Raw genomic sequence first — 17,250 nt, forward strand, 5'->3', positions numbered from 1 at the left:
TCCCTTTAGCACCCAGGCTCAGTGCTCTTCTCACTGGGCATGGTGTGAGCTGTGGGACGTGGCCCTCTGTCCCAGCTAGCTCGGGCGTTTTCAGCCTTCACTGGTTTAGAGGGAAATCTGTGGTGCCTGGTGCTGGCAGCCTTCACCAAGAGGTCAGCTTCTGTTTCCTACTGTGTCCCCTTTGTGCTGCAGGGTAGCTGAGGCAGATGGAGAAAGTTCTGGAGAAGGCAGGAACTGGAGGTGCACCTCTGCCAGTGAAAGTCCCAGCAGGGCCCCCCTTCCCCTCCACCCATCCTCTGTCCTCCCCTGTTTGAGTTTCACCCTGCAGCCCTCGTATATGAGCACAGGGCTGTAAAGTGTTCCCTGTGTCCCACCACCACCTCTCCTCTGGGGTGGTGTCTCACCCATCTCTGCCCCATCAGCCCTCGCAGGCATCTCTGGACCTACTTGTGCCTCTTTATTAGGGAGCATTTGTACATTTATAAAACAGTGACGCACATCTCTCACATTCACACCAGCACGAGGATGGCTTGTGCTGGCCCTCCCACCATGGTGCCCATGCCCACCCCGCTCAGGCCTGCTGCTCTGCCTGGCAGGAAGGGGACACATCCTGCACCCCCCACTTGCCGCAGGGGACCGTGGTGTAAGGCTGGCTGGCATGGCCGTGGCACGTTCCTGGGATAACATGTGGCACCCCTCTGGGGACCCTCCTGCTTGCAGGTTGGCTTATGGGAACCCCATGGGGAGCCAACACGGGGTGCTCTGGAGGGCTCCCTGGGGAGAAGCGGTGTGGCTGGCCTCCTGGGAGGCTCACTGTATATCCCCCCACTCAGGGGAACATGGGGCACCACGCAGCTGGGTGTTTGGACCCACAGGGAACATGCTTACACATGGGTGTATACTTTGAGGGAGCTGTTGGACCATGCATACCAAGAGCCAGGGCTGCTGGTGCCCTGGTCCCTGCCCTGTGCCTCCCATGTGTGGGCTGCAAGGATGATGGCTCCTCCTGCATCTATGGCTTTGGGCACGGCACAGCATGGCCACGTTCCATCTGTGGGCACCAGGGATGGGGACCAAACCAGCAGGGCCAGAGGCTGCCTGGCTCAACCCCAGCCTTCCCCAGAGGTCCCAGATTCCTGCCCTGGGGTCCCCCTCTGCCAAGTGTGTGTGTTGAGGGGGGCTTTGCCAGCTCGCCCCCCCTCCTGAGATATTTTGGGGCAGTTTGCCCTGCGCTGGTGTCTGCTGCTACAGTGGAGGGGGTGGAGGCAATGTACAACAGGACAGGGGGAGTGCTGCGGGTCCTGCCGTGCGTCCTGCCATGGGTCCCGCCATCTCAGGGCAGGCAGGAGGACTGTGGGTGCCAGTTTTGGCCAATGCTCCGGCCAGCGGGTTGGACTGTGGCTGTCTGGGTGGTGCTGGGCACAGAGCACCCTCCTAACCATGTACAGTCTGGGGGAGGCACAACGGGTGCTCAGCACCTGGGGCTGGGAGCATGGCAAGGGGTACGTGCACGGTGCAAAAGAGCAGCAACAGGCAGGGAGTGAGGGCAGGACCTGCCGTGCTGCCTGGGCTGTGCCAGGCAGCTACAGCAGGGGATAAGCCACTCTGGGCAATACCTGGGCAAGGAGAGGATGGGTTCACAACAGATTGGGGCAGGAGACAAGGGGAGGCAGTAGGTTTGCAGTGCTGAAATGACTGGGGATTATTGGGGGCCAACACTGGAGTGGCAGGGGGAGTCACAGTGCAGGGGTCTGGCTGGGAACAGTGATGGAGGGGCTGCAGCCCTGAGAGACTGCGTGAGGTTGGGCAAGGTTAGGCAGATGTTTAGGGGTGTGTCACAGTGGTGGTGGTGGTGCCAGGGGTCAAGGTGGTGCCATGCAGGTGTGGCTGCAGTTGGGGTGTCCCTGGGCTGGCCACGGGGGCCATGTTGCTCAGAGGGGTGCCCTGCAACGCTGCCCTGCCCTGCAGTAGGAAGGGGGAGAGGTGGTTCCCGGGCAGAGGGAAGCTGTTCCAGGCATGTCTCTCTCCTGGGGAAAACCATGCAGGGCAGAGACCACCATCCAGGAGGGGTCAGCAGGGGAGGACTTGGAGGGGATCACAGGAACCTCAGCTTACCCCCTTCATGTTCTGCAGCACCAGGGCCTCTCTGGCCCACACCTGCTGCTCCCCCAAACCCCCTGGCATGCCCATGCCCCTCCATGCTGTGTGCTTGAAACTGGGCTGAGCCCACGTGCTAGGGGCAAGCAGAGGGGACAGGCAAAAGGGCCGGGGGGCTGCTCCAGTGCCGGTGCTGAAGCAGCTCCAGTGGCATCACTGGGGGCGAACGGTGTGGCTGGTCCTGGCAGTGGGGTGGGGGAGGCAGGGCCTGTGCCCACCTCACCCAGTGCCGTGGTCCCTCTCCATGAGAACGCTGGGGAGGGGGTGACAGGGGGCTGCCCCCCAGTCCCAATCTTGCCTAACAGGCGAAGTCCTCGAAGACTCCCTGGTGAGGGTAGTGGTGGCGGTGGTGGTGGTTGGGCAGGATGCCCGCATTGTAGGCGCCCTCCACGTGCCGACCCAGTGTCTCACAGGGGCTCTGTGGGGATAGCAGTCAATAGTATGGGCACAGACTCCATGCACACAGCCACCTCCCTAGTCTTCCCACCCATCACAGCCTGTGCACAGGAGCTCCCCGGGGGACACCCAACTCCCTGCCTCCCTGTGACTGCTCTGACCCTGCAGCCTAAAGCCACCAAATGCAGAACCACACAGACTCTTGATCTTGGGATGATGTCCCTTCCCCCCTGGAGTGGGGGGCAGACACATGGCCAGGCCCCATCCTCAAAGCCTCCAGGCAGCCCAGCCCTGCAGGGGTACCTGGTCCTTCATCTCCTCCAATCCCAGTGTGGCAATGCTGCCCGAGGGCTTCTTCAGAGGTGGCTTGGAGCGGCGCAGGACCCGGCTCACCTTATCTCGGATCACCTGCATGCAGATGAGGGGTCAGACCCAGACCTGCACACAGGTAGCACTCTGTGTGTGGACACACAGTCTACATGGAACTGCTGCCTTCTCCCCTTCTCACCCAGGGACAGTGGGACAGTACCTTGGCCCTCCCTGTCCTCAGGTCATTGAGGAATGCTGGAAGACCCATTCTCCTCCCACTGCCTTCCTCTGGGTGTTCCCTAATTTGGGGCTATTATAGCCCTCAGGATTGGCCACACATTTTATGCCCTCCCCAGGAAGCCTGTCTCTGCACCCACTGCCGAGACACATCCCTGAAGGCTAAGCACACCTCATAGATGTAGTCCAGGATCTCCAAGATGGTGAGGATGCTGGCACCGATGAAAAGGCCCATCTGCCCCCCGATGTCCCCTGGGGAGGAGGAGGGGAAGATCGTCACCAGGAGATGCTGTGCAGCCCACTGGAAGCCTGAGGTGGGCCAGCAGGTCAGTGGGCAGTGCCAGGGCTGCTGGATGGTGGGGGACAGGGCAGTCATGGGGCAGGGTCAGCAGGACACGGAAGGAATGGGGGACATGCGGGATAAGGGACAGTCAGCAGCATTTCACCCTTCAGCCAGCCTGTGACTGGCTGCTGCTCTGTGTGATCCCTCCCCCACCAGACCCACGTCTTCCCGGGGCTGAGACCCAGAGCTCCGCGCCTTAGGGCCCCACAGGAAGGCGAGGGGAGTCACCGAGAAGCCCAGCAAGGTCATAGGCTTTCTTCTGCTCAATGGCTTCATAGTTGAGTGCCTCAAAGAAGATGTCCAGCACCAGGAAGTTCTCCCTGTGGGGACACCACTGTGCTCAGCAAAGAGGGCTGGCCATTGACCCTCCTCCACCACTTCCCACAAACCTCCCATGTCCCCCAGCCCTACAGCACCCTGGTGCTCCCAAGGCCCTCGCAAATTATTCAGGCTGGTGCAGTGGGGACATTGATGGGGCATGTCCCAGGCCAGGAGAGACAGTGGGGTGGGCAAGTGCTGGCATCGGGGCTGGGAAGATTGGACAAGTTGGGAAGAAGCTCTAGTGTAAACTCCCCTGCACAGGGAATGCTGCAGAGACTAATATACCAGAACCCTCTCTCGCATGCTGCCAGGAGGGGAGTGAAGTTCCCCAGGTCCCCAGCCTCCTGCCCACCCCCTGGAATACCCCAGTGCTGGTGGCAACTCACCGAATGTAGGTCTCATTCTTGTTGTACTTGCGGGCGAGGTAGCGCGCTGAGCCCTTGTTGGGGATGCGGACCATGGAGATCTCCTTGCCATAGCGTGTCAGGTTGCACGGTGTGGGGCAGCTGCAGCGCTCCTGGCTGTCCTCCACTGCTGCATCTGGGGACAGACACCCGTTGGCACAGCCACAATCTCCAGCCCTCTCCCTGGGGCACTCAGCCAGCCCCTAGACGCCCACCCACTGCCGCACCTACCCAGCGTGTGGTCAGCACACTCGATGTACACATTAGGGGAGCAGATGGACTCATTGCCTGTGGAGAAGCAGGTGGTTGGGAGGAGGGGAGTCAGGCCAGATTCTGGCCCCCACTCTTGACTCACTCCCTTGGAGGTAGTGGGGCAGGGTGCAGAGGGAATGGGGATGAGTGACCCTTGGGTGCAGGTTGGTTGAGGCAGATGTGGCCCAGGTACAAGGCAAACAGGAAAGGGGCTGACCTGTGGTGTTAGGAGGGTAGGACAGAGGCCAACCCATCATGTGGAGAGGAGGGGGTGGTCCTTGGGTGGAGAGGGATGGAGCTGGGAGAATCCTATGGGTGCAGACCGTTGGGGCAGAGGTGATTTTTGGGTGCAGACTGCAGGCAGTTGGGGCAACCCCAGCAGGACTGTTAGGGCAGTCTTCACACCATCATGCACTCCCCTCACCTGGCATATGGACCATTCGGCAGTGGCAGCTCTGCACCACAGCCTCCTTCTCACACTGGAGGCGGCAGGCAGCAATGCTGTAGGTGTCATAGCCAGGCAGCAGCTGCTCCCCCTGCATGCTGGCCCGGCAGTTCCCCCATGGCTGTGGCAGATAGGTGAGCTGTTGGGGTGAGAAGGGCATTGTTGCAGGGCTGTGCTGGGCTGAGTGCCTGCAGGCACCTCCCTGGGGCTGTGGGGCATCCTGCCTTACCCGCTGCTCCTGGCAGGACACAAAGGTCTGGAAGCCAGGCGAGACACCAAAGCCCAGCTGATGGATATAGGGTGGCTCATCCTGGCTGTGGATCTGGACCCGGATGCCAGCTTCAAATGATGTCTCGTCTGTGAAAGGACAGAGTTCTGCACTGACCCAGCATCTGCACTCCTCTGATGCCCTGCTTTATCCGTAGTCCCCTCACAGAGTGTTCTGCTTGCCCAGCAACCCTGCATCCTAGCATTCCTCACCTGTGCCCTGCCTGAGGCATACCCCCACTTACTGGTCTCTCTCCAGATGGGCAGGTACTCCTCTTGCTGGATGTCCAGCATGATCTCCAGCCCGTTGCCCATGCCACCTTGACGGGTCACACGTGGATTCCTCCGATCCCCATTGAAGGTGTAGCACTTACCATAGCGTGTGTAGACCTGGGGATGGAGAGAGCAGCAGTAAGGGAGCAGTCAGGGATCTGATCGAGTATTCTGCAAGCACGACGAGGTCCAGAAACTCCTTTCCAATTCCATGGAGGTGATGGAAGGAAGGTACGGTCTTGCATGACCTTTGGAAAGGCTCATTTCAGCCTGACTCCCCACTCTGCCACCCCTCCACCCTTGCTGGGGTGAGGGTGAAGCACTATTCCCAATACCCACGGGGCAGCCCAGCTGTCCTGTGCCTTCCAGGAGGGAACTCACAGGAGTGAAGTGCTGGGGGCCACAGCGCTCTCCCTGAAAGCGACACTCCACCAGCATGTCCTCGATCTGGTGGCCCAGCCGGTGAAAGAAGCTCTGCATGGTGCGCTCGGAGTGGCGGGGCGGCAAGAAGCGCGAGTAGTTGGCCAGACGTGTCAGCCAGGCACGCTGGTCCTCCCCCAGCACAGCCAGCATCTCGGGCACCAGCGAGTGGTTCTCCTGGGCCAGCCCCAGCCACTCTCCCACCGAGTAGAGGTCAGGCTTGGTGAGGTGCAGGAAGCGTGCCCGGTTGGGGTTGCAGAGGGTGACAGCCGGGAAGCGGAGCTGGGGTGCCCAGGCGAGGCGTGCACGGGTGTGCACGGGGCGTGAGAGCAGGTGGTGCAGGCGGTCGGTGGTGCTGGTGGCCAGCAGCCCGGCAGAGGCCAGGAAGGCCAGGCTCCAGAGCAGGCGGCGCAGACGGGACTGTGGCCGGGTACACATGTAGTGCAGCCCAGGGATCCGGGTGGCTCGCAGGATGCCAACAATGAGCTGGGGCGCGCTGCTGTCCTGGGGTGGTGTCAGAACTTCCCCGTCCTGGCAGCAGGCAAGGGGGAGCGGCATGGCTGCATTCAGGGTGGCTCCTCTGGAAAGTGGGGTGCAGGCTGTCCCTGAGACTGCCCAGTATTCCTGGTCCCCTCCAGGGATCTCTCCCTCCTGGGAGGCTTTTGCTCTGCACCTTCCTGGAGATGAACGAGGCAGGCGCCTTCCTGAGCTGCTTTGGTGATGGGTGAGGGGAGGGAGAGGAGGGGGTTGCTACAAACACGCCTTTCCCCAGGCTGCACTCAGGAATGGAAAATTCCTTCTCAAGCTGGGTTGGGACAGGGGTGTGTGTTGTCTTACCCCAGGCAAGCTGACCTGGAAGCCCCCAGTGTCCCACATGGTGGGCATCTGTGTCTGGATAGTGATGACCTGTCCCAGGCACACTGTGTGGACCCTGTGCCTAGGAATGTTGTGCTTCAGCTCTTCTTTCTCATCCCTTGCCATGCATTTCACTGCAGTCACCATAAAACACTGCCTGGACCTCCAGGGTCCCCAGCTGTGTCAGCTCTGCAGCTGGGACTCGGCCCCACAGAGGAAGGACAGTGATGGCACTGGGGGTCATCACCTAATGCCAGTTCTGTGTAGGATCTTGTCTACCTTGTACCTTTGTATCCCCGTCCCTGGAGCTGGGGACCTCAGTGCATCTGGGTCAGGTGGGGCAGGAGAAGCAAGACTGTGGGTCAGGAGGAGTGGAACCATGGGGAGGGAGGCTGCATGGGAACCCACCTGCGCGGGCAGGTGCTTTGAAGTGTCAGTGAGGCTGTGATCAGAGCGCAGCAGTGGCGGGGGGTGTCTGTACCCGGCTGTCAGCGTGGCTGGCAGCGCCCCGACAGCCTGTCAGGTGCCTTCAAAGCTCAGCACTGCACTCAGCCTCTCATCTCCTGCTGCTGCTGCTTCCAGGCACCCACCTTCGGCATTCACACAGCATGGGCTGGCATAGGGAGGGGTGTGTCCCTCATGCTCCACAGCCCCAGCACAAGTCAGGGCTACTGGGTCCCGCGAAGAGCAGCATCCTTGAGCTCCATTGCATCAGGGCAGGAAAAGACCAGTGGTGGCAGGAGGGATTGGAACAAAGGGAGCTGCTGATCACCTCAGCAGTGACTTCCCAGCACCATCCTTGCCGCAGGCCTTGATGCCTGAACAACACGTACCTATAGTCACGACGGGGACACGGCCAGGATCTCATCTGGCAGCTTGGTTACAGGTGCAGAAGGACTTCAGGCAGGTCAGAAACAGGACAGGCACCGAGGGGGGCGAAAGAGGCAGCGGGCAGCACCGAAGAACGGCAGGGCCGCGTCCCCCTCGGTCCCCGCAGGTCCCGGTCCCCTCAGGCCCGGGCGGCGGGTGCTTGGCGGGCGCTGCCCGGCAGGGGGCAGCAGGGCCCCGCGCTCGCCGCCCCGCGCCCCCGGGCCCCGCTCCCGCCCCGCCCGGCCCGGCCTGGCCGGCAGCCCCAGGGCAGCCCCTGAGCCGGACCGGCGGACGTGAGCTCTCCGGCTCCTGCCGCAGCCCCGCCGCCGAGTACAGCGCTGGTGCCATCCCCACCCCGCGCTCCCCGCTCCCTGCATCCTCGGGACCCTGTGGGTCACCCCACCGTACCCGCCCCGAGCTGTCCCCTCCAGCCGCTGTGTCCCCGCAGCACCGCCAGGACACGGCTCAGCCCCTCTCTGTGGGGCGGCTGGAGCCGGCTCGGCTCCTTTCTGAGATTTATCGCGGTTGTGAGCGCCGGCGGCTGCCAGCCTGATACCATCAGCCCCGGCACACCAGGGCAGCTTCTATATTAGTTTTCTTTAAACGGAGGATAAGCTCCCCAGGCTGGAGAAAATGTCATTTCTGTGAACGCTTCCATCTCGTGTCAGTTCAGACATCTCCAGGCGGCATGGCAATCACCCTGGAGCGGGGTGAGGGATGGGAATGGGATGCAGACGATGGGGCACGTGGGGACAGAGCTTAGGGACAGGACCAGTTGGGCAGAATTGGAGAATAAGGTCCAGCTGTGGTAGTGATCGTGTTCCAGGCAGGTGAGCACTGCTGCAGGGGAATATGGGGAGCAGGGGTGCCCATGGCATCCAGCTGAGTTACTCACTTGTCGGCTACTGGGGTGCCGAGGCCAGCTGTGAAATCACACTGGTGAGAGCACAGCACAGTCCTGAAGGGCTTTGCCTTTCCAGCATGACAAATCCAATTAGATAACAGGGAGCGCACGAGGAGGAGGAGGAGGAAGAAAAGCAGAGGAGTGCCTGCCTGCACCAGAAATATGATTTTCTCCCTGCAGCTGACCCAGAAAAATACCTTGCAGGACTGTAGCACACATGTCCAGCCAAGGATAGCAACTGGGGCATGGGCCCTTGGGCACCTGGCTCTGCCTGCTGGGCACCCATGAGTGTTGCAGTCCTGGGGCCAGAGAGGCAGCATTCCCATGTCACGTGCCGGTCTCCTTGCTCAGCCAGTGCATGCCGGCATCCCCACGCCAGCATGGGAGACCCCATTAGGGAGGTAATTTCTTGACATGATTCCTCATTTTCCTTTCTCCCATGGAGACACACTGACCTTGACAGAAATAGCTGCCTGCACCTTGACAGGCAGATCCCAGTCAGATATTGCTGGGGACCCTGGCATCTTCTTCCCCACCCTGCACAGTTTTGGGGCCTCCCAGGTTCCCTCCATGCTCCTGAGACTTGCCTCCCAGCCCCCCCTGCTGTGGGGAGCCTTTTGGGAGCAAGATATTGACCCCCAGCATCCTCATCCTGGCTCACACCAGCCCTCCCCTGAGCACTGGGGGCATGAGGACCAACATCATGCACCCGGTCCCCCATCCCCAGTGCTGCCAGCCCATTGTGGCAGCCTCGGGCTGATCCCAGCTCACGCAGGTATTTCCGGAGCTTACACGGCTCCCCACAGTATTTAGCCTCTGGAAGACGACGTTAAACATTGCAGGCAGTGACAAATCCTGATTGCTCTGAGGAGACAAGAGGCCGCACTAAGCTTCCAGCCAAATGTTTTCATGCGAGGGGAACGAGCTGCAACATGTGTGGTGCCAGCAGGTCCTGCTGCTGCATGCCTGGGCCACCCAGCCCTGCTCCCACATCCCCACTGGGACAGTCAGCTCTGTTCTTACATACCTGCTGGGACATCCAGCCCTGCTCCCACATCCCCACTGGGACGTGCAGCTGACGGGCAGGCCCTGGGCATGGACACACCACACAGGAGTGATCACCCAGCTTAAAAGCACCCCTGAGAACGGTTGTCATAAGGGCATAATGGGGATGGGGACAGGAATGAGAGGACACCAGAATGCTGCCCACCTGGACTTGGTGGGGATGCCAGCTCAGGGGTAACCTTGAGGGTCATCTCCAGGTACCTGAACCAGAGAGCGAATTAACATGGGCAAGGCTGTGGCGTAAAGGAAAGCAGCCTCCAAAACTGGAAATGCTGCATCCTGCGTGAGTGCAGGCAGCTGGAGCACAGGGATGTTCTTGGACAGGAGACATGGCACAGGAGCTGGGGTCAAATTGGGATGACACTGGTAGAGCTGGGGCAATGGCACACCCGTGCACCCTGTCTCCTGCTCTGCTCCTGCTCCCCACTGTGGCCATCCCAGCCACAGATCCCAGCTCTGCTGGAGCCCCTCACTGGGCCAGAGGCCCCCCCGAGGCAGCCCCCCCATCCCCAACAGCCTGCTCCCCCCGAACAGCCCAGCCAGCCCTGCCTGGGTGCCCCGGGAGGGAAGCCGCAGCGCTGACGCCAGCATTACAACTGCCCGGGATATGAGATCCGCTTGGATTCAGCAATTTCAACTCATTTCAAGCCCGATTCTGCAGCAATTTTCTGAGCCAGTGGGATGTTTTTGCCACTGCAAACGTCCCTTCTCATGCATGGTCGCACCATTTCCTTCCCCCGCTCCCGGGAGGATTTGGGGAATGGTGCCAGTTTGGCTCGACCCCAGCTCTGGCAGTAGCACAACCATCTCCCACACTAGCAGCCCCTCAGTGCAGCCCCCTGCCCCACACGGAGCTGCTGGGGTACCTCCTGCAGAACACAGCCCTGCATATGGGGTCTGAGGCTGCTGTGTCCATGGGGCACCAAGCTCTGCATTCTCAGCCTAAACAGAGCAGGGCACCTTTAGCACAGCACACACAAGTGATGGTTTAGGCTTCTTGTTTCCCCCATCTTGTGAAGGGCTAAGCTCTGGAATATCTCCTGCAGCTCCCTGATCTGCCTCCAAAGGAAGAGAGGAAACAGTGTGGGGAAAGGGGACCAGAGGCTACTGCAGGCATATCCCAGAAATGCCAGGACCCCTCCTGCCACTGCAGCTGTGCCTCTCTCTGTGCTACAGGACAGCCCTTGCCAGCTGAGTCCCCTTGGCTAGGCCTGAGCCATCAGTGGAGATGTGGGCGTGTGGGGCTGGCAGAGCCCCTTTCATGCCAAGCAGGCTCGCTGCTGGAATACCAATCGCTCAGCTGTGCTGCAGGCTGTGCCGCTGGCCAGGCAGAGCAGTGGGAGACACCCGAGCCCCAGCACTGGGCAGGGCAAGCAGGTCACAAACAGGCTGCATCAGGGACAGCGTGTAACCCATATCCCCAGAAACAGGCAGGATCTAGACCAGGGCTTCCTGCTCCTGGTGGGTCAGGAGCATAGGAATACAATGCAAGGCAGGGGGATGCACTGTGTACGTGGGGTAGGACACCCTCCCAGCATACCTGCCCCAGTGCTCCCAGTGACTGTTAATGCAGGAGGACATTGGCACCATCCACCTTTTATGATAAGCATCTATGACAGCATGGCCAAACTCGTGTGCCAGAGAAGGACCTTTCCCTGCAAACCATTGCCCCAGGAGTTCTGCACTGGCCAAGCCAGAAGCTGGAGAGAGCTGTGCTGCCCATGCCACATGGAGCCACGGTGGCTGTGACAGAGTTGGGGACTGCAGCTCCTCACCTCTCGACTTCACTGCACAGGCATGTCAGCACACTGCACACACATGACAGCCTGTGGTAGCAGAGAAAGTGCCATCACATAGTTGTGCTTTCTGCTCCTGCTGTTCCTGGGGGGAATTTGTCCCAGAATCTCACTCATTTCCAACCTAAATTTATTCATGGCCAGTTTTTACCATTTGTTCTCATGCCAGCATTGTCCCTTAGCTTAAATAGCTCTCTTTCCTCCCTTGTGTTTACTCCCTTGATGTATTTATAAACAGCAATCCTATCCCCTCACAGCCTCCAGCATGCCAGCCTTCACGTGCCAATCACTTCTGGTTTCCTCTCCTGATTCAGCCTCTGTGCAGCCCAGCTGCCCGGCACAGCATCAGCTCCAGCTCCTCAGCCCTGGCTGCCCAGGGCTCGCACACAACTCTCCCCCTCATTCCACAGCAGCCGTGGGGCAGCATCCTAAGCCGGCCAGGATGGCTGCCCCAAGCTGGGGCTAACCAGGTCCCTGCAGATCTCCTGGCAGGTTCTGGTTTCATACAGTTTGTTTTCATTTTCAAGCATCCACCAAAAGTGACACATGGGCAGGTGAAGGAGCCACCACCAAGGGAATTGCAGAATATGAAGTGCCAGTGGCAAAGGCATGGTGCAGTGCAGAGCAGGGATGTGAGGAGGAGGGCAGGCAGGAGCAGTGAGATTAGGGGACAGGGCTGGGGAAGTCCACTTCATCCTGCTGGCAGCTGGAAAACCCCTCTGAGTTGCTAAGCATGCTGCCTACCTACCCTGGTCTCTCCCATAGTATGAGTGGGGTGCTGGAGCTGCAGAAGGTTTCTGCCCCCTGTTTCTGCCTCCTGCTTCAGGAGGTGCTCAGGGTCCCCATGGGAAAGATCGCACTAAAGCTGCACCCCCAAAAATGCCAGAACGATTTTGTCGAACTGCTCACACATTCCCCAGCTTGGGTCTGGACTGTGCTGAGCAGCAATCCTGCCGTCACTCTGTGCACCCTCCGGCGCTCTCCAGCCGGCTTCCCACCCTCAGACACCCCCGCGCCGGGCACGCCGCTCCCGGGCACACAGCACAGCACACTAGGGATAAGCACTGGGATGGGCTGCAGCTCAGCCTCGCTGCTGCAAACCCAACAAAACACTCACATACACAGAGAAATAATGATGGGTTTGGGTAGCGGGCTCCCCTTGGCAGTTGGAGGAGATCCAGCACCATGCACGGTACTGTGCAGACACAGCTGGCCCGTGCCACTTGTCCTCAGGACCAGAGAAGGATCCCCAGCCCTGTGGTTTCACAGAGATGTAGCACTGAGCCCACACATCTTGCAGGCTGGAGGAAGCAGGGAACATCAAGGACACCCGAATGCGGGGTACGCGATGTCCCCGGGGCTCCTTTGTGGAGCTTAGGCAGCCTCTGTTCTTCGACTGTTGTCACCCCGCAGGAGCCCCAGTACATCAGTGCCTCTGCATGGTGCTGGTTGGGCGCTGGTGGCTCTTGGCTGCAGATCCTGGGCACCCCCGGCCCTGTCTTTCTCTCCTTCGCATGCGGGGCCCTGAGGGGATGTGTCCCCGCATCCCCCCTTGGTTCCGCGGGCAGCGCATCCCCCGGGGACCGCTTCTCTTTGAAAGCAGCCGTACAGGGAGCTCTGCCGCCCGTCCCCAAAGGGTTAACAAGCAATTTCCTTTGCTGACAGCTCGGAGACCGTTCTCTATCGACTGCGGGAGAATAAGAGGGGAGAAGCAGCGAGATAAAAAGGCAGCAGAGCTGGCACCGCCTGCTTAATCCCAGCGTTTAATCTGCTGGGGCAGCGCAGGCAGCCTTATCTCGCCGTCCTTCTGCTGCTCCATCTCATTACTGCTCCCACGGCTGCCGGGAGATGGGGGAGCTGAGCCGAGGAGCGGGGCCCGGGGCAGGGATGCCGCCTGCCGCCCAGCTCAGCAGCCCCCGCTCCTGCCACCACCGCACCCCTCGCTGCCCGGCCGGAGCGGGGGGGCCACACGCAGGGATGGGCTCACAGACTGCACCCACGAAGCATGCTGGCTCTCGCGCCAGGCGCTGTCTCACGGCCTCGGGGACACACTGCCAGTGTCACACACTCAGTCACACGTTTCCCGATCACTGAGCTCCGGTGGTCCAGCTTGCGCGATGCCCAAACCCCCGCGGGCTCATGCAGGGCTCCATGGGACAGGGCGTGTAGAACACAGTAGGGTCAGGACAGCAGGCAGGGCGATGCCACCTTATCCTGCATGTGCCCTTTCCTCCATCCTCAGTTACGCAGGTATCCCCCTGCTGAATCCCAGATCAGGCCCGCTCTTCCCACCAGGCACACCATGGCCATTGTCCCTGGGACACACCGGCCTGGACCTGGTAGCTCCCGCAGCCTCAGGGCAGGATTAGGCAGGAGGGGAGGGGGTCCCTCCAGCCGTGGCATTTATCTGTAAATCCACAACACCGACACGGTGAAGATGAAGCCTCCTCTCTTGCCGGGTTGTCACACGGGTTATCCTCCTGCCTACAGATGGGTTTGCAGTGATAAGATTTATTGTCACCCTGGCTGAGGTGCCAGCACCTCACTGCCTGCTGCTTTTGCGAGGCTGTGCTGCCTGCTGAGGGGTGCTGTGAGGGGCATGAGCAGCACCTCAATGAGCAGTTGCCAGTAGAGTGGGTCCCCAGACAAAAGAACTGCCAGACATCACCCTCTGCTCCCCACTGCCAGGGCTGATGGGCTCCTGCCCACCTGTTGCAGGGTGCCTCACACGCTCTCTGACCATTTCAGCAGGATGCGGGGGGATACTGGTGCCTGAGCTGGACCGTGTTGAGCAGAGCACACATCTGTGCTGCCACAGATTTGCTGACGGTGCTGGCATTGCAGCTCCTGTCACAGCTCGGCAGCTTTGTGGCGCTCCTGCATAGTGTGGGGTGACTGGGACTCACGGGGCTGCTGTGGCAGCCATGTGTGGAGCCACCACAGGCAGCATGGCCTGGGTGGGGAGCAGGGAGCAGACTGCATCCTGCAGCCTGAACTCATCACCATGCAGAAACTGGCAGGGTGGCTATGGGAATCCGGGCTTCGTGCACCCCTGTGCTCCAGGGTGACATGAGACGAGCAGGGATACCCTCAAAAGGGGAACTTGGCTCCAAAACACTCTGTTGTGCCATGATCCTTCACCCAGTCCCTGCTGCCTGCCCCCACACCATGCTCCCCACCACTGATTTCCCTGGGGCCAGCAGGGATTGCTCTGAGCCACCTGGTACAACCAGGCAGGGGCTGAACCAGGCTAAATCCCTGAGCAGTGGGAGGGGTAGCCACCTGCCAGCATCCTCCCCTCTCTGAAGTCACCACATAAGCCCTGCACAGTTCTCCCACCACCCTGCCCCATCCAAACTCCCACCTCTTCCCTTTATCCTCCCCTCCAGCCCTGACCCCCGACACTGCTGTGGGCTCTGCTCCCTCCAACAACACGAGTTTGACTCCAGTGTGGCAGAACTGAAGGAAATAACATGCAAGCAAACAGCCTGAGCCCTGGCTGCACCCTCCTCCCCAGGGCGGCTCAGGGGACCAGGGGCCAGGAGGCCAGTCGGGATGATGGTGTAACCCGACAGCACATAGGGAGTCCTAGTGAAGTGGGGTGATCACAGCTCAGTGGGAAAGGGCTCGTTAATAGCTGAGCCCTTTTAGCAGAGATTAGGGAGCTGCATGGCTTTGATCTTTGATTGCCAATTTGCATCTTGAAGGCGCTGGGACCTCATCCAGCCTCAGCGCAACCCTTTGTGGTTATCTCGTGGCTAATGGATTTGTTCTTAATGCTGGAGCGTGCAGGCTAAAGGCTGATTAAACCCTCTCCGCGGCACTAAATCAATGGAACAAACATGATAGGGGTTGGCTTTCCCCAGCCTGGGTGCTCCTGGGCGGAGGGGCTGATCAAGAGAGCCCCTGCACCCTGGCACTGACAGGGGCTCCCTCCTTGGGGCTGCCGGGAAGGGGAAGAGGTGCAGGCACTGGCAGGCAGGAACAACCCTGCAGCCCATATCCTTCCATCCCTATATCCCCATTATCTGCTCTCCATGTAGGTGATGGGCTGGGTGTCTCAGGACTCCCAAGGCATCTACGTCTCCTGCGGGTTTGGGCCACATTTTCCATGGTCCTTGGCACCTGCAGGAGCTCCCCAGTTGTCCTCTTCAGCTCCTTCCAGCTCCCAGGGCTTGCTGTGGGAGCAGGGACATGTCCTGGCAGGAATGGGGTAAGGCAACTTGTCCCTGCAGCTGGGGACCTCCTTCTCCCCTCCTCATACCCCTTTGCCTCCCCCACAAAGGGGAGCAGCATTGTCAGTTCCACCTCCTCTCTTCAGACCATTTCCCCTTGCCCCTGCTTGGATCCAGTGCCTCATTCCCAGGACTATATGCTGCTCCCAGCATTCTATCCATCACATGCTGTGAGCAGGTGTATCTGTACACACTTTCCATAATGCCTGAGGTGTTCATTGCACAGCTAGCTTCAGGAAAATAGAATTTCCATTGTGTCTGCAGTCAGCATGAACAGAGGGGTCAAAATGCACCCTGCCCTCTCATGCCCCAGGAACAGCTGGTCCTTCATCCTAACTGCTTCCTGGGCTGTGGGCCTGGGGATGGGAGCTGAGCACCTGAGACAGGCAGGACTAAAGTTTTGGGAACTAGGAGCTGTGGGGAATAGGAGTGAAGATGTGGGTTGTGTGGCTGCAAGCCGGGAGAAGACTGTCTGAGAGAATTTTGCAACTTTTGCTTTTTGCAGGGCTTGCGGCACTGGTCTGGCTGCTGCCAGGTCAAAGCTACCTGCAGGTGACAGGAGCACTGATCAGGGGCCTTGCTCCAGAGCTCTGCTTCAGTGCCAGAGGATGACACCTGACCTGCAACACAGATAAGCTCAGAACAGCACCCTGCTGGGAGCCAGTCTGTGGGGAAAAGGTGCTTGAAGAGGCCCCATAGGCCCCAGACTGTGCCCATGCCAGGCTTAATCCTGGTGAGCACCTGCCTCAGAGGCAGCTGAGCTGCTGCACGGCATGGAGCTGGTGGGATCAGACACTGAGATTCCCATCGGCAAACCTCACTATTGAAACATCTCCTCTTTGCCAATATTTGCCAAGCATGGGAGATAAAGTGGCTACAAGTCATCAGTGCTGGCATTTCAATCCACTAGGGCTGGCAGCGGAGGGGCAGCCAGGCAGTCAGGCAGCTCCCAGGGGTGAGGGGTCCTGCCAGTTCAGCCCCCCAAGCCCCCCTGCAGCAGTGCAAGGAGAGCCAGGATCCCTCCACACTGATGTGCAGCACCTCTGGAGCTTGGGATATATGCTGCTGCCATGGGCACCACTGCCTCTGCCACCCTGCCCTGGGCATCAACACAGCCTCTCCTCCTGCCAGAACCCCCGCCTCTGCACCATGACAGCCATCTCCACCAGGTCAGCATCTCCCCGAAACCCTCAATTCTGCACCAATCCCCTGGCTCTAGCACTGTGCCATCTACTCCATGTCATGCCAGTGACCCCAGTATCAGTGCACTGCCCTGCCTGCACCACACATCCCTTTCTCCCCCTTGCTCCAGGCTGCCTGTGCAGTCTCTGTGTGGTCTATAAGAGGATGAGGCAGGACACAATGCTGATATACAGCTCCTGGAGGAGAAACCCAGAGCATTATCAGCACAGGGAGTTAATTAAGGTCATGTCAGGCGATAAGGAAACAGGATGTCAGAGCAGCAGCAGCAGCACAGGAGGGTCAGAACCTGAAAAACTCCCTCTGAAAAGCAGCTCCACTGAGATGTGATCAGCCAGGTGCTTGGGGACAGAGCAGCTGTCATGGCCACACAGGCAGGGCTCCATGTATGGCACTGTGCATGCTGTACCATGTCCAGTACAGGATAGAATGGGACTGGGTGAAATGGGATGGGTATGAGGATGGGATGGAGTGGTGTGGGATGGGATGGGATGGGATGGG

At 59.9% G+C, this 17,250-nt stretch overlaps 1 protein-coding gene across 2 annotated transcripts in view; it reads right to left on the bottom strand.

Moving 5' to 3' along the window:
• Positions 1–438: 438 nt before the first annotated feature.
• The window catches only part of ASIC4 (acid sensing ion channel subunit family member 4), a 28,939-nt gene continuing 12,127 nt past the window's right edge, over positions 439–17,250 (bottom strand). Inside the window, exons 2-10 of one of the 2 annotated variants that reach the window (XM_015635536.2) lie at positions 5,377–5,521; positions 5,094–5,221; positions 4,844–5,003; positions 4,399–4,455; positions 4,150–4,303; positions 3,671–3,762; positions 3,272–3,351; positions 2,857–2,961; positions 439–2,575 (exon numbers count right to left, since the gene is read on the bottom strand). In XM_015635536.2, the coding sequence (XP_015491022.1) occupies positions 2,456–2,575; positions 2,857–2,961; positions 3,272–3,351; positions 3,671–3,762; positions 4,150–4,303; positions 4,399–4,455; positions 4,844–5,003; positions 5,094–5,221; positions 5,377–5,521 (1,041 nt within the window). In that variant the 3' untranslated portion in view covers positions 439–2,455. Of the gene's footprint in view, positions 2,576–2,856; positions 2,962–3,271; positions 3,352–3,670; positions 3,763–4,149; positions 4,304–4,398; positions 4,456–4,843; positions 5,004–5,093; positions 5,222–5,376; positions 5,522–5,785; positions 6,464–17,250 lie in introns of those variants that run through there. The other variant, XM_033516138.1, reaches the window with a different exon arrangement.

This window comes from Parus major, chromosome 7 (assembly GCF_001522545.3).
Source record: "Parus major isolate Abel chromosome 7, Parus_major1.1, whole genome shotgun sequence".
Classification (NCBI taxonomy): Eukaryota; Metazoa; Chordata; class Aves; order Passeriformes; family Paridae; genus Parus; species Parus major.